Raw genomic sequence first — 15,543 nt, forward strand, 5'->3', positions numbered from 1 at the left:
AAAACAATGTTTGTTTGTAATCTGAGACACTTTTTGATCATTCTAGTTGGAGCTCAGGTGTTCCCCTCCTGTCCCTGGCTGCATCCTTCCCAGCCGATAATTGTGCTCCTAAGATTGCTCATACGTTTTATGTTAATCAGAAAAGAAGGACTGCAGGGATGGGGACTAGAGAGTAATTACCCAGACCCCGTACGGTGCCTTCATCAGGATTACTGCAGTATTACTGTTCTTAACTTATAGGCCTCATGAGTACCCAGTCTTTTTCCCTGGACATGGGCCCAAGCAGCAAGGAAAGAAGAAAGGTGGCCTACACAGACGTTAAACTGTGATATATATATGTGTGTGTGCGTGTGTATTTATAAAACCTGAGGGGTAGGATGATGTGGGAAAGGAAGGCTTTGTGAAAAGACATGTATCCTCACTTTGTTGGCAAGTTTCTTATCCTCTAGATCATTACATAGTTGCCCACAAACACACCTACAATGTGACAGAAGGCAAGGCTTTGGTTTCTTGTACAGGCTGTTAAATCTCTGACTGATTCACTATGCCCTCTGTGGAAAAAGGATACTTACTCTTCAATCTCCTAATACAGGTTTTTTGAAAATCAGACTGTTTCTGAACACTTTGCATATGAAAATTGCCATTTATTAAGCTGACTTGCACAAAATATCTGAAAATAACAGGACATAACCTGCTTTTTCTTTCCAGGAACCTTACACATAGTCTTTAGGACTTAGGAGAAATAGATGTGCATTTCTTCACACTTAGTACATTGCATATTTCAGTGAGATCTGTGAAGGTTGTTTGATTTTTCACACAGTTTGTTAAAACACTATGCTCATACTGACATAGGGGCTGAAGCCAGCAATACTGAACTCAAACAGAGGTTTACTTCTCATTTGAAAACTATGGCCATGTAGGGTTTTTTTTGGGGGGGGTGGGGGTGGGGCGGTGTTTAATTTTTACTTTTAAACAAAGGCTCAAGGACTATTGACTTAATTGGTTGTCAGTTAAGGATTATGATTAACACCAGCTAGGAACTATGAACACTTTCAATCTTTTGTCTGCACTCAGCTAAGTTCTGTCATTTTAATCAGAAGTCAGTTGTTTGAGCTCTAGACAGGATACCACACTTATCAAAGTGTAAAATCAGTTCCGGAAGGCGAGAATGACCCTGAGAACCTGCAATATAAAAAACCACACGGGCTTCATGCCAGAGGTGTCCAGCACATGAACAGATAAACACAAATGTGTGCTAGCATTGGCTGACTGTGGCAAGTTCATAGACCCTCATCACACAAAATCTGTTCCCTTGAGAGTACAACTGTACTGTAGAGTAAAATTTGTACTAGGTGCTTTATATATATTGAAATCCCCATAATCACCTCTGCAAAAAACCAGTAACAAAGGCAACGTCAATCTGACTGCTGGATATGTGGACTAGTCTGGAACAAAACCTTTATAACAGAGAACACACACCTTCATCCCAGAATAATAATCACAAAATTGTTCTTACATTCCTTGGTTGTCATTATCTCCAAAACAGTCACATTGGCAGAAAGACCCATTGACCATTATGATGAAGATTAACATTAGCCTTTTCCTGCTAATAACAAACAAAGAGTGACTTGGTGGAGACAGCACGTATTGTTGCAGTTTTTCCACAGCTGTCACCCAAACCCAGCCAGAAGTCTGAAGAACAATAGATAAAAAAAATAGTGCCTTGTATGTGCAGCTATAGATTGGGGAATGGAACCACTCTTTTTTTTTCTTTACAGTTAGATTAGCCTGGCTGTCTTTACTGGCTTACTACTCGCTCCCCTCTCATTGTCAGGTAGGTGCATGAAATGACAACAATTTCAGGCTCTCCCCCAGGAAAGAAAGGATCTTGTTAATTGAAAAATAGTAACACTATTTTTTTAACACTGTGTGTCCCTGGCACTCAAATAAAACAGGACTAAAAGTCCAGTAACATCTTTACTTGAAGATGATAAACCAACACAGTGAATAACAAAACTCATCTACGATGGCCCATAAGTTCCTATTTGTACCACTATGCTGACTGCCTGATGACTGTCTGGAGAACATGGGTACCAAATTCTCTTCAAGTTCTCATACTGCTAGAACATAATGACCCAACTTTTTCTTTTTTTTTTTTTTTTAATATACAATGGCTCTGGAAATGCATTGAATAACCATTTTACAGTTTGTGACAATACAGTGTTGACCTGTCTATGTGGTGAATGAAAAACACATTAGGACATGTATGCCTCAGGCCTTGCTCTGGCTCCATGGAGATAGGTGTTATTGACAAGGCTATCAAAGTTTCAGAGTACAAGAGTGTATATTGCAGTGCACAGCTTGGCTGCAGCACACTCAAATGTTTATTAGCTTTAGATTTTACTAGAGTTTTGTTCAAAGAAAAGGTTCTGGGGCCTCAAGCTCCACCCATCTCTTATTCATATCAGATGCTAGCATATCACCTCCATTTCCTTCTTGTGCATATGATTGTCTTTCAAATGCGAGCTTGTAACTAGTCAGATATATTTTGTACTACCACCTACATTAAACACCGTAACCAAGTCATGAAAAAAATCTCTTATAACCTAATTGGTTTTTTGCACTTTTGTCTTCATGACTCCTTCCTAGAGGACGTCCTTTATATGTGTGTATATATATTACAAAAAAAATACTTATTTTTTATATATATATGTAAGAGCTAAATTGACTTTTCTGAGTGCTAATAAATCATTGCTGCCAATGATGCCTTTGTGAGGCAGGAATAAAACCCTGCAGTTCCTCTAAAAACAAACAAACAAACAAAATATAGTCCAATAGCAGCAGGGTGAATTACAAGTCTTCTGGGCAATAGTTTTTATTACTGCACCCACATCTTAAGACACATACTGAAGTCTCCTGTTCCTACAAACCTGTAGTGAAGGTGAAAAAAAGTCCCCAGGTCCTGCAAAATTTAAGTATGTGTTCAGCTGGACTTAGTGGATAGTCCCAACAGAAATCACAGCAGTAAGGATAAAGGCCACTACTTTCATGAATAATGCATCACCAAATTTGGGGGCAAGGGAGAGATGCTGTACCTCCAAGATCACTACAGCTAAGCTGATGCTGGGTACAAGAAGGAAAAGAATTGAACTATGAGCTGTGAAATAGCTTGTGATATCAGAGAGATCAGAGCTGCAGTCCTGACATTCAGTCGTCTGCTCTAGCTGCTGACTTGTTTGCACTTGCCAGCTACATCCCAAGTTTGACATCTGTAGATGTGTTTGCCGGAATGGCAAAGTTTGCAAGCCCTCACTCTCCTAAAAGAAAATGGAGTTCTGCTTCTGTAGCTTATTGTTTGGTCTGTCCCCATGTGTAACTTTTCAGAAACATATATGGAATTAAAAACACCAGTATTCCACCCATGCCCTTCCCGTTTATTGAAGATTCAAGACAGTTTTCAAGCTGTTCTTATTTATAAAGCTTTCCGAGTTCCCTAACCACAGTAGTACATTTTAGTTTCTTTTTTGTAAGTAAAAAAATACAAGAATAACTGTTGTGATAATACTGTAAATAGATATCCAAATGAGTGTTTCATTCATTGTTTATCATTCTGTTTTTTCCCCCAAGATTATCAAACATGAAATTATGTTCCCAGAGTTTGTTCCCACTGAGGACTGGATTCACAGTTTTTATTTTATGGCACACAAGCATAAATAAAAATTGACTCCATTAGGCTCATAACTTGTTACATTCAAACAGAGCTTGTGAGAAGTGGATTGGTGATTAAAAAGTAAACATAGTAATAACTCATCCCTCTTACTATGCTAGAATTGATAATATTTTTGCTAAAAAAGTAAACACACATATTTTCCTACCCATATACAAATTTTAAAAAATGAAGTTTTGATAGAATTCCATATGGGGAAGGTCAGTGAAAAGATCAGCATCTAGAAATATGTGCCATTTTATAAAATGGTCTCATTGGTTGCGGAAATCTTTATAATGTAACTTCTAAAGATTGACAGTATGTGCTTAATAAGCTTGCTTCAAAATTTACGGAAGGCAGTGAGAGTCCTTCTGATGTTTTTTAAGCCCTGTATTAGGTGAAGAAAGGAGTATAGTATCCAAGAAACACTAGCAACAATCAGACTACTCAGCCTTGCATTATGGAAGCCAACCACAGTGCCAACTTTAAGACAACAGTAGAGTAGCAGAGTCCCCTGCATGACCACAGCCTTAGTTAATAATACCACAGAAACCCAAATTCTTTTGTGTATCTGAATTGAAAGGAAAGCATATGATCCAGAAGATTAAGCATTCCGTAACTTGCAATTTCATTGCTGCTTTCTCCTTTCTTCTCCTTGTTTCAACTTTTTTATAAAAAACACTAAAATAAAACAGATGCATTTGTAAACGCCTTTGAAACAGATGTTGGTAATTACTCTGCCTCATGTTTCAGCTAGAGAGCTTCTACTGAAAAAGTAAATCACTATAGTTAAATTAAAGGAGGCAATAGAGCACACATAAAAGAATTAAATACCTGCAGAAGTTTTTAACTCTTATCTGAGAGTAATATGTAACCACAGTATAAGTTTAGTAGCTGAATGCGGCATTTAACTGAAGACCAGTTTTAGTAATAAGAATGGTTAAGTAAGTGCCTAAATAGTACTGGTTTCCTTGAGATAAAAAGCTCTTTTATGAACACAATATATGAGCTATTACTCTAGTGCTTTAAGAAATTTGTTATATTACAGAGTAGCTTAACAGGAGCTTTAATACTTTGAAATGATTGAGAAGGTAAAATATAAACTCAGAGCATTATTTGAGTTTTCTGGCATGCCATCTTCCATCAGCTTGAAGCATAATACAGAAACTTCAGTAACTTCACAGCCATTTGCATGAATTATGTCAATGCACAACACAGCTGTCACAAATCCCATGTCTTTAGGAGTCACCATTAAAGTTTTCATAAGCTTGATCAACTTCAAGTGCGAATTGCTGTTGTGTATCTATTGGAGCGAGGGCAATCTCTCATGGAGCGCTGGGATGCGTTGCTGTCCGACAGCGAGATGATGGAAAGGAACACATGTGGCTTCCTCTCTTCATTTCCCATTCCCAAAGCTTTGGTTGGTAATGTACATCATGTTCAAAGCAGACAGCAATCATTTTTGATTGTTAAATATTGTCCAAGAGTTTCAAAAGAATGTATGCATTTTTGTAACTCATCTACTAATTTTGGAGCATTAATCTACACATTTTGAACACTATTTTAACCTGAGGATGTGATCCATCAACCTGAATGTGGGTGGTCCATTAACCTGAATGTAGGAGACTCTTGGACATTTGCAAACACTGGAATAATGACTTGATAGATTATTTAAACTTGGACTTCAAATTATGGAATGGAGAACATACTTGTTTTGTATCAAACAATGAAATACAGCTTTCACCGAAAAGAAAATCCCAAAATTTCTATAAGTCAGTGGAAAAAATAATTTATTGTAATATCTTTTGCACATTAACATGAAACATTTATACATATATCTTCTGTGCTGATAAGGTATACTAGATATAGACAATTTTTATACACAAAGTAATTGCACTATCCTATTTTGTAATGTAAATATTCAGAAATAATCAGTCAGATAAGAACGGATATTATTCACATAAAAATGCACTGTATGTTGAAGTTATGGAAGGGCTATGCATCTGAAACCTTGTCCACTTTTACTAACTATATCAGCTGATAAAAGACACTATGCTGCCTTACAAGCTTTACATCCCTTAATTATGCCATGATGCCTCAAATATTATCAGGTCCTCCCAAGGAATAAAATAAGATCATTTCTGAAAATTAGAGAGACCAAACCAAAAGGCAACCAGGTCCCAGCAGCATGCCTTTCAATTCTGGGGGCTCCATCAGAAAAGAATCTAAGCACTACAGGTGGTCCAAAATTGTCCAGCAATCTGTTATTAACATGACAACCTAATTTAATTAATAGAAATCAATGAGAAATACTTTGCAAGTGAACAGCGTTTCAGTAGAACTACATTGGCACATGCTTCAAATGGCAGTATCAGACAAACAACTGTCCCCTTTCAATATAGAAAATGTTTACATAGTGTCTACAAAGGCTAAATGCAGGATGATATCAAAAGAGGAATCTTTTTCTAACCAGGAATTTACAGTGCATCAAGTGTTATTCACAAAATGAATGGGAAGCATGGTAATAGCAGAACTAAATCTGATAAACAACATTTATACAATAATTTTCATAATGATGCTTTAGGTATTACTTTTAAAAATAGTTCTTTAGGTTCATTGTTCTGCCCAACAACTGAAATACCTATCTTTCCAGAAATGTCACTGATTCACGTAACCACTATACTTCAGAGATGAAGATGAAGATGTGAAGCGTCAGATTGAAGTGGTTAGTTGTGGCGTGCATACTACAAAATTTTATTCAATATTATCTTGGTGGTAGGAAGGACCACATGACTGCCGTGCAAAAATGCATATCAAAAAAAGGAAAGTTTGAAATACATGCTCATAGCAGAGATGTAACAATATCAAGCATTAAGGGAAAAAAAACCAGCAAGCAAGCAAGCCTGGAGAAAAATGGTGAGTATGATTTCAGGAGTAGGGCATATGACAATGGTACTGCATATGGCAATGGGAGATATGATGTGAAATAACATCCATAACTCAACCTTACTGCCTGGTACCCTATTTGGAGACAGTATTGCACCCTATCCAGTGTCCTCTTCTTCCCTCAGCTCAGGAAGCATCTTGCTTTGTTTCCTTGAGTGCATGCAAGTAGAATTTGAGAAGTAAGGGATTTTCTTTGAAGCAACAACATGGTGGGTCAATGCAGTGACAAAATACATTTCACAACTTGCAACCAATATCAGTAAATAATAAAAATAATAAAACACAGCACAGGTAATGCACATATTTATTCCATATGTGTTGTATGTAGGAATGTAGTAATTCCTACATTCCCTAATGAACTCCCAGCTCTGACTGAGATACTTTAACTTGTTCCCATCAGTAATGTGGGGACAGGACAGAAGAGAAAGATATTTGAAAGTGGGGAATGATGGAAATTGCAGTCAGACATCTGAGGCTCTCTGCAAGCTTTATTTTTTACAACAAATCTGTTTCTCAAGAGAGAAGCTGCAGCTGAACCTCTGTTAAAATAACAATGATAGTAATAATTTATCTTGTAATATGCAAACAAGCGGATGCAAAATGAGTAATTGGTCACAGTTGCTTTTGTTCTATGTGTATTTCTGATGCAATTCTAATTTTTGCTGTAATGGTATCATGGAAGAAGCATCTTAAGTGGAAAACAGTAAAGGAGCAGCACTCCAACACTGATTCTTATAAATCAGGTTTTTCTCAGAAGTAACTACTGCTCATGGTGACTGATACTAGAGATGCCAACTTAGAAACCAAGTTTGAGGTATGCTGAGTTGCTCCAACCCTATCATTTTCTACAGGCCTAGCAGAGAGACAGCATATTTTAAGCCTTGGTTTCACATCTCTATGCCAGCTGTAAGTATTTTGTCCTCTTTCCTCACCATATATTAATTAGTGGGCTTCAAGGTAAAATATTATGCTGATAGATTAGCAAATGCTGAGCTAATCACTCTCTAAGGGATATAATGAAAAGGAGAATATATCGCTAATGTCAAGCTATCCTAGATGTAAAGATACTGGAGGTAGAAAACTTCACAGTAAAAGAATAATCAGCAGAAATATCTTCAGGATGATTTAAGCAATATTTTCATGTTCACTTCTGTAAGCCACTTCTTGCAATATTCTGGAGTGACCTTTCAGGAAATTTACCACCTAGTTTCTGAGTATGTGTTAACATGCCATATTTATCATTAGGAACAGTCCCCCTGAAATTAATGGCACTGCACATGATAATACATTAGCATGTGTATGTGTTTGAAAGATCAGAGAGAGTAAGATTCTGAAAAGAAAACCAAGACTACACCCTTGCCTAAAGCAAGGCGATTACTCTAAGGCAATCAAACATAAAAAGTTGGTTATCTGATTTCTGCTTTTGGATTACAACTATTATGTGCAGCCTATAAAGTGCCAGAAATAACATGAAGAGTACCTTCACAAGACAAAGAGAAACTGCAAACAGCTCAGAAAATCTTAAAGGAGTAAAACTCAGTGCATCTGTTTATGTATGGACAGATTAAATTGTGCAGGGAGTGAAAAAGAATTAAAATATTAGAGGATTATATTCTTTCACTTTTCAAAATCACCTCTGACAAAATGATTATCAGTTCCAATCATGAATGTATCTTTCTAGTCTCCTATTCTCCCAAACTTACTACAATTTAGAAAAGATACCTGTGATGGGAGAAGTCCTTCTATCTATAGGAATTACATGTATATCTGAATTTCAGAATTAACAAAAAATAACAAAAATTAGAGAGACTTTTTGAGTGTGCTTAAACTGTGAGTCTTAAGTGCTCTAGAAAATCAGGCTGACAGTATTTTTCTGTCAGGTTTATTCCTGCCCCCATGTCCCCCTCTACAAAGCTCGATTACTAGATAATAGCATCAGCAAGTACCTCTCAAGACTGCTGTGAGGATTAACAAAGCCAACTGTTGTACGAGATCTCTAAAAGGAAACTGCAGGATTTAAAATTCTAAACTATCTGAACCCTATATTCATATTAAACACGTGTGACGCTAAAACAAGGAAAATACCCACCTGACTCTGTACCACTCTGAAATTTTACATTTAAAATTACAATGTGCCCTGCTACAAATGATAGGACATAATTTATAATGCAGAAAAAAGTGAAAGGTGTTTGATTAAAACATATTTTAAATACAACTATAGACACGAAAGAATGGTAGCCATGTGAAATTACAGTTAATCTTGATACAGAATAAAAACAGAAAAGCATTCTCAAAAGTAGTACCCAGAATATTATTGTAAGTAATATATACTAAAATACAGACTTCAGCAGAGTTAAAGTACAGGGTCTCCCCTGAAATTTAATCCTGGGGGTTAATACTGGGAGTTACCATTAAAAAGCCAGTATTCATATACTTGGGTACCACTGGCAATAAATCTAGATTAGATCTCCTAAAGAGCCCAACCAGTTTAACAGCATAAATTTCATTTTCAGAAGCACATGAGTATTCAGACGCATAATTAATTTCCTGTGACTTAGAAGAATTATTTCAGCCAAGGTAACTGATGACCTTCATTATTTTAGTCAAGTGTATTTTGAAGATTAAATACATTAGCTTAAAACTCTTTCTTTTTTTATTCCTTCAGGACAAAATTCAAGCTATGTAAATTACTTTTACCCTTTTTTTCCCCCCTGTTGGCAATGGGTGGAATGTATGCACCTGCTCAGCTATGGCAAATCAGCTGGCATACTGTAACCTGATTAAGTGTCTAAGTTTGTTGCACCCTTATGAGTCTAGATCTCAGTGGCTTTTAATGAGATTTTGCTTAATACATGCCCAGACTTCTGAAATTGAGGCATAAGCTTAAAGACCACTCAGTGCTTGAAGAGCTTTACCCTACATTATTTTGAGAAAAGGATTTAGGCTCATATGTCATTTAGAAGAAACAGTTTTCACCCTGTATATTTCTAAAGCAAGACCTCTATCATGCAACAGTCTCTGAAAAAGCAGATCCATCTGCGGTTAACAGATCACCATACACATCAGGTGTGAACCTGCCTGCCAGTAGTTGCTGGACTGTTGCCTAAGTATTTGAAGGCACATTTATTCAGTTACTGTAAGAAAGCAAATGGTGAATTTTGAAGCACTGATAACTAGACATGTCAGCTAAACAGAAACAGACATTATATTGCAAAATCTAGCACAGTGGAGAAATCCGTAAGAAGAGGGAGATATAAATATTTAAACACTTGGCATTCCCTCAAGGACTTTTTAAAACACAAAAGTATTCTTTCAGGGACTGCACAAACTGCAAAGACAAATAATCAAGGACTTTAATCTGCTGTCAAGATAGTAAACGCATTAATGAAACAGTGTTGTACAAAACTCTTCATTTTTTCTAGGGAACATTTAGTTTTGCAAATGTAAATGGATCTCAGTGGTTTAGATTAAATTTGTCATGTTTATGCCTTGTTTAAAAAAAAAAATTTACACTCTGGTTAGTCATACCTCTGTCTCTGTACTCTTTCTGGACAAAAACCAAACCTGCATTGGTTCTTTTTTACCCTTCATAGAAACTGGACCCCTGTACTCCAGGTGGAACTGAGGATCTGAATTTTCTGGTGTCATAAGACACCTGAAATTGAAAGAGAAAACATGTAAATGTATGTACTATGCATGCATGCCACGCACTGTATAAAATATTAAACGTGCTACAGATATGTAAGCAAATTAACAAGAGTAAAGTCTATCTCTAGATCATTATTATGCTTGCATACCAATAATGGTTTATCATAATGCAGTCTGCCGTACAGTTTCATGAGAACTCATGTACTTAAATAATGTGTTGCAGGAATCCTGTGACTTTCAACTCCAAAGACACTTTGACATTATGCTGACAAAGTGATTTCTTTTAAGATGTCAACACCAATAAAAACACTGCATCACTCACCTGTAAGTGTATTCAGAGACATTGATCTTTCCCTTTTCTCCAGTAGTTTCTGTTCTGCTTGTTAGATTGACAGTATTTCCAAAGAGACAGTAACGTGGCATCCTTTGGCCTATGACACCTGTGACTACCTCACCAGTATGGATTCCTATTGTTATCTTTAGAGAGAAAAAATAAAGTGTGAATATTCAAAATCAATGTAACTAATCTGATGCTTCTGACTAAATACAGGTATTAATGCCATTTCTATCTATTAGAGTTTATTTTTTCAGTGTGCCACTCCTGCTTCTTCAAAGCCTGGCATTTTGTGTTTTGTGTCACTTTTTTTTATTGTAGTGCAGCGTCATGGCTCTGTCTCTCACATGAAAGAACAAACTCCATATTTTTCCAGCATGCACCATGCCATGCTGCTATTACGTACTGTGAAATTGAAAAAAGGGGCAAGAGAGGCATATTCCGCAGGTCTGTGTTTAATGAGCACTCAGAAGATGCAGAAATGGATGCTGTAGTGGTGTAGGTCAAGAAAAAAAGATGCTTCTCAGAGGAAACATCATGGTATTTTGCATTTAAAAGCTCAAGAGATAGGACAGGGGTTTGGAGAAGCTCATTCTTATAGCATGTTACACTTATTGTAAAGCCCCAAATCAAATCTTCTCACTTCTTTGCCCAGTGACAAAGTGAAGTACACAGATCTAAGCTAGGTGTTAGACCAATAACGTTCATGTAAATGAAATATGCATCACACGCATTACTTATTTTGCTCTCACAGCCTTCTGATGAGGACAGGTCAATACAGCCCCCCCAGTTCTGTATTAATACCACAACATCTTCATAAAATCCCACAATGAGTAAACTTCCAGCAATATACATTGCTGCCAGTAATCATTGCCGTAACTGCCTATGGAACTGTACTTTTCTTTTTAATGCAGTATTTTCTCATGCTGACATGAGGATCTGAAGCATGATCAAAAGTATCAGTGAGGCAATATTATTGTTCTGTTCCTTGAAATTAAGAAGACAATGAATTGTACTTGATGTGCAATGGGAATTTGTTGATTAGATTGAAATGATCGGAAAACAGACATAAATGACGTGGACCTAATGAGTCTTTTAAAAGGTTAAGCACAATAATTAGATTTTAAGGTCTGGGAACTGCACATGTCACATCTACATGTGACTCTTCATATTATTTGTAGATATCAGTCTTAAAATCTAACAATAACAAAGCTTGCATGGACTGGGACTTGAGCATTATCGTATTTCAAAGCATTATCATCGTATCAAAGAATGGGCTCTTCATTCAAGCCCACATATTTACTAACCTGTACAGGCTCACCATCTACTTGAACTTGGCCCGCTATTTCCATCATATCCAATGCGAGGTGGCAGATAGATCGTGCATGATGAATGCAAGGCTCTGGTAAACCACTCACTGTCATATACTTGTCCCCAACTGTTTCCACCTGTCAAGGTACATATTTTTCAATTACTTCATTATCGTGGGCTTTAGAGTACTAGAATGGATGCAGCGCTTCCTTCAAGACCGCTTATCCTTTCAAATAGTCTCCCTTCACTTTCATTCAAATCACCCTAATTCCTGTCATCTCTGCTTGTTATTGAAGAGAATTTATTGTATGCCCACAATCTAACAAATTAAAATGACACCGTGATTGTGTGAATTGAGCCTCTCTATTGGGGTCTTCTGAATTTCTGTAGAAACTGAGCACTATGTTTGTTTTGACTCGCACCCTTGATTCACTTGGTACAGGACATAAAATTGGTTTCTAGTAGAAGCTAGGAATTAATCTTATACATATAAACACACAAGCATACACATGTACATATATATGGGATACATATATCTCTCTTTCTACCTATCTACCTGCTACCAGCTGCATCTGCAACTACACCTCATTCCTAATGAAGGAACGAAACTCACATTGAGTAACTGAATAATAAGTTATAATTCACTACCAGGAGACCCAGGTGTATGACTGAAAAAGTTAAAGCACAGGGTCAGCAGAACCACAAACTGTTTGTGTAAGTGTTCAGATCTGCTAAATGTGGAAGTAGATTTATATATTCACCTAATGCATAACTGTGCAGAAATAGTGCTGAGAACTAAGCCCTTTATGTTTCTCCACACATTTAAGACATAAACAACATATTCTTCTTTAGCTATGTAATATCAGGTAACATAGTTCAAAGACTGAGAGCATAACTTTTTTTTTTAAAAAGCCTAAAATCCAAAGGATGAAAAAGAGTGACATGATAGTAAATTATTGAAAAGTCACAGATTAAATACTTTGAAAATCTTCTGCTTACCTTATAAACAAATGGATTCCTTCGTGAATCAGTCAGAATATCAAATCTCGTGTAAAGATCATTTAAAAGATTAACAATCTTCATGGCTCCCTCTCCAGAAGCATGTTTACTACAGAAGGCATTGAATCCAACAATGCCACTGAAGAGAATGGTCACATTGTCATACCGCTTAGCTGGAACAGGACGCTTGTGTCTCAGCTCATTTGCCACTGATGGTGGTAGAACAGAGTACAGTAATCTAAATGTGTAAGAAAAGAAAGGCACAAGCAAAACAGAAAGAATGTCGAGAAAGGTCTTTACATCAGCACTGTTCAAATATTAACTTAGTACCTCCCATAGGGTTTATAACACACTCGCATCATCAAAGAGCCATATAAAAGATGTTTACTGAAGAATATGTTATTTGGGAAACAGGAACTGATCTACATCAGCATACCTAAAGCCATGACATTTCAAACACACATTAATACATCTAAATTACCAACAAAATGAGGCATATATTACAAATTCTTCTTACACAATCTGTTAATAGTGTCTTGGATCATTTTTGCTTATTGCTTAAGCATTTCTGCCATATCGTCAGCTCATATAATCTGGTTTTGCTCACAGAACCATAAAAACTGCAAAAAAGGCCATGAAGAGATCAGACAGTTTTCCACCTTCGATCAATTCCTGCATTGCTAAATGCTTCCTCTTCTTTGGAGAATGCTGCTTTTAGGGTTTAGTGCATGTTTTTTTAATTAATAGTCTATATGACATATTAACACTTGTTCATATTACAAATTATGCAAATAAAATCCAAATCACACACACAGAGCTTCACGCTACTCTCGTGTATTCCTTCAACTTTCTAACTGCCATCTTAAGGTGTATGTCCCTCGTTACTAAGGAAGGCAATGGATTTGGGGCCCAATGCATATACTTTATTATTGTTATGTACTTGTATCTAGATAGTAGTATTATCTAGATAGCTCCAAATCCATTTCTACAAGTAACTATAAAATCAAATTCACACCATTAGCCTATTGCAAAACATCATCTTTACATAGATTATTTTCAAGGCTTTGTAACATATTTTGTAAATATGTTTTTCTGTTCTATTAACCTGTGAGCATAGTAGTCCAGAAATACAAAGTGGTCTACAGCTGGTTTACAGAACTCCACCAAATAGTAACATTTGGGCATTCATCAAATTCATCATGGCTACAGGGACTGCATGTAAGAAAGTTTACAAAACTACTGTTTTACGTAATTCACAAAGCAAAAAGGATTGTCAGTTCACTTCTCATAACTTTCCTTTTCAGGGAAGGAGCTATCAAAACACCTGTGCATGTAACAGCCTAGACTACAGATGACATTTGACAATCTAAATAAAGAAATACCCTATGAAGCATTAAAGTAGAATGTTCTTTCTTGACTCCAAAGTTACCAGCCCTGAATATCTCTTATATTCCTTCCAAGATTCTGTTATTTTCTGAAGAAGGTAGCTATAAATAATATATCGCTGTGACTGTTTCAGCTCAAAATCAAGATTTGATTCTTACGTGTCCGTCTTTTTCTTTTCATCTTCCAGTGCACGCAATGTGTGCTGCAGTCTGTCAGTGAGGATCTCAAGCTCTTGAGTCAGTTTATATTCCTCTCTGAACTGCTCTCCCAAAAGAACCAGATCACGAGTAGCATCATGCAATGGAATATCACTCAGATATAAACCTCTTCTGGTTAAATCATCCAAGTTCATCACACTGCAACGTGGAGAAATATATAATAATATGGGTACAATTAAATTTGCCAAAGGAGCATTGAAAACTCAAATGAACAGCGGAGGCTGCTGAATAACAGAATAAAGATTATCACAGAATCACAGAATCACTAAGGTTGGAAAAGACGTGTAAGATCATCAAGTCCAACCATCATGCTTCTGAGCTTGTGATGAGCTGTACACCATATCCCTTCTATGAAATACCTTATTTGTGTTCATTCATGTTAATACATCGCTCTTGATTTTTGCATTTAAATACAGAATTCTCATTGATGAGTTCCATGAACGTATCAAATGCACATACTCCAGTACACAAATAAAAGTGAGATTACATTAAGGTAGCCTCTTCCCTTTCTGTCTTCATCCATTCTCTCCCTTTTACACAGGAGATTAACGTATCATAACTATGTAATCTGATGTGTTAGCTCAACATGCACTTAGCTAAAGAAGCCCTTCATTCAACCCCCCATTCCAACCACTTCTTTATTATCATCACTGCTCTATTACATTAAAACTACTGCAAAAATATATGAATCCACATAGGAAACCAAATCACTGTGACATTTCTTAGCACTCTCAGAGTAAGAAAAAAAAGACAAAACTTGCCAAAAATCATGGAATCATGAGGAATTCCCATTTGTACAAACCGGGCCAGAGCATCCCAATGTTTATATTGAATTATTTAATAATCAGTCAAGTTCCAGTATTTAAATGCTCCTTCCTTTTTCAGTATAAGCACATCTGTCACGGTTTCGGCTGGGATGGAGTTAATTTTCTTCCTAGTAACTGGTATAGTACTGTGTTTGGGATTTAGGATGTGAATAATATTGATAACACACT

The 15,543-nt window shown here is 36.5% G+C and overlaps 1 protein-coding gene across 2 annotated transcripts in view; it reads right to left on the reverse strand.

Annotated features, from left to right (window-relative positions):
• Positions 1 to 5,550: 5,550 nt before the first annotated feature.
• The window catches only part of GUCY1B1 (guanylate cyclase 1 soluble subunit beta 1), a 45,719-nt gene continuing 35,726 nt past the window's right edge, over positions 5,551 to 15,543 (reverse strand). For both annotated transcript variants that reach the window (XM_059817478.1, XM_059817479.1), the window contains 6 exons: positions 14,489 to 14,686; positions 12,945 to 13,182; positions 11,942 to 12,082; positions 10,623 to 10,777; positions 10,181 to 10,307; positions 5,551 to 6,802 (listed from right to left, as the gene is read on the reverse strand). In XM_059817478.1, coding sequence (XP_059673461.1) covers positions 6,779 to 6,802; positions 10,181 to 10,307; positions 10,623 to 10,777; positions 11,942 to 12,082; positions 12,945 to 13,182; positions 14,489 to 14,686 — 883 coding nt within the window. In that variant the 3' untranslated portion in view covers positions 5,551 to 6,778. The remainder of the gene's footprint in view (positions 6,803 to 10,180; positions 10,308 to 10,622; positions 10,778 to 11,941; positions 12,083 to 12,944; positions 13,183 to 14,488; positions 14,687 to 15,543) is intronic.

This window comes from Gavia stellata, chromosome 5 (assembly GCF_030936135.1).
Source record: "Gavia stellata isolate bGavSte3 chromosome 5, bGavSte3.hap2, whole genome shotgun sequence".
NCBI classification, from domain to species: domain Eukaryota; kingdom Metazoa; phylum Chordata; class Aves; order Gaviiformes; family Gaviidae; genus Gavia; species Gavia stellata.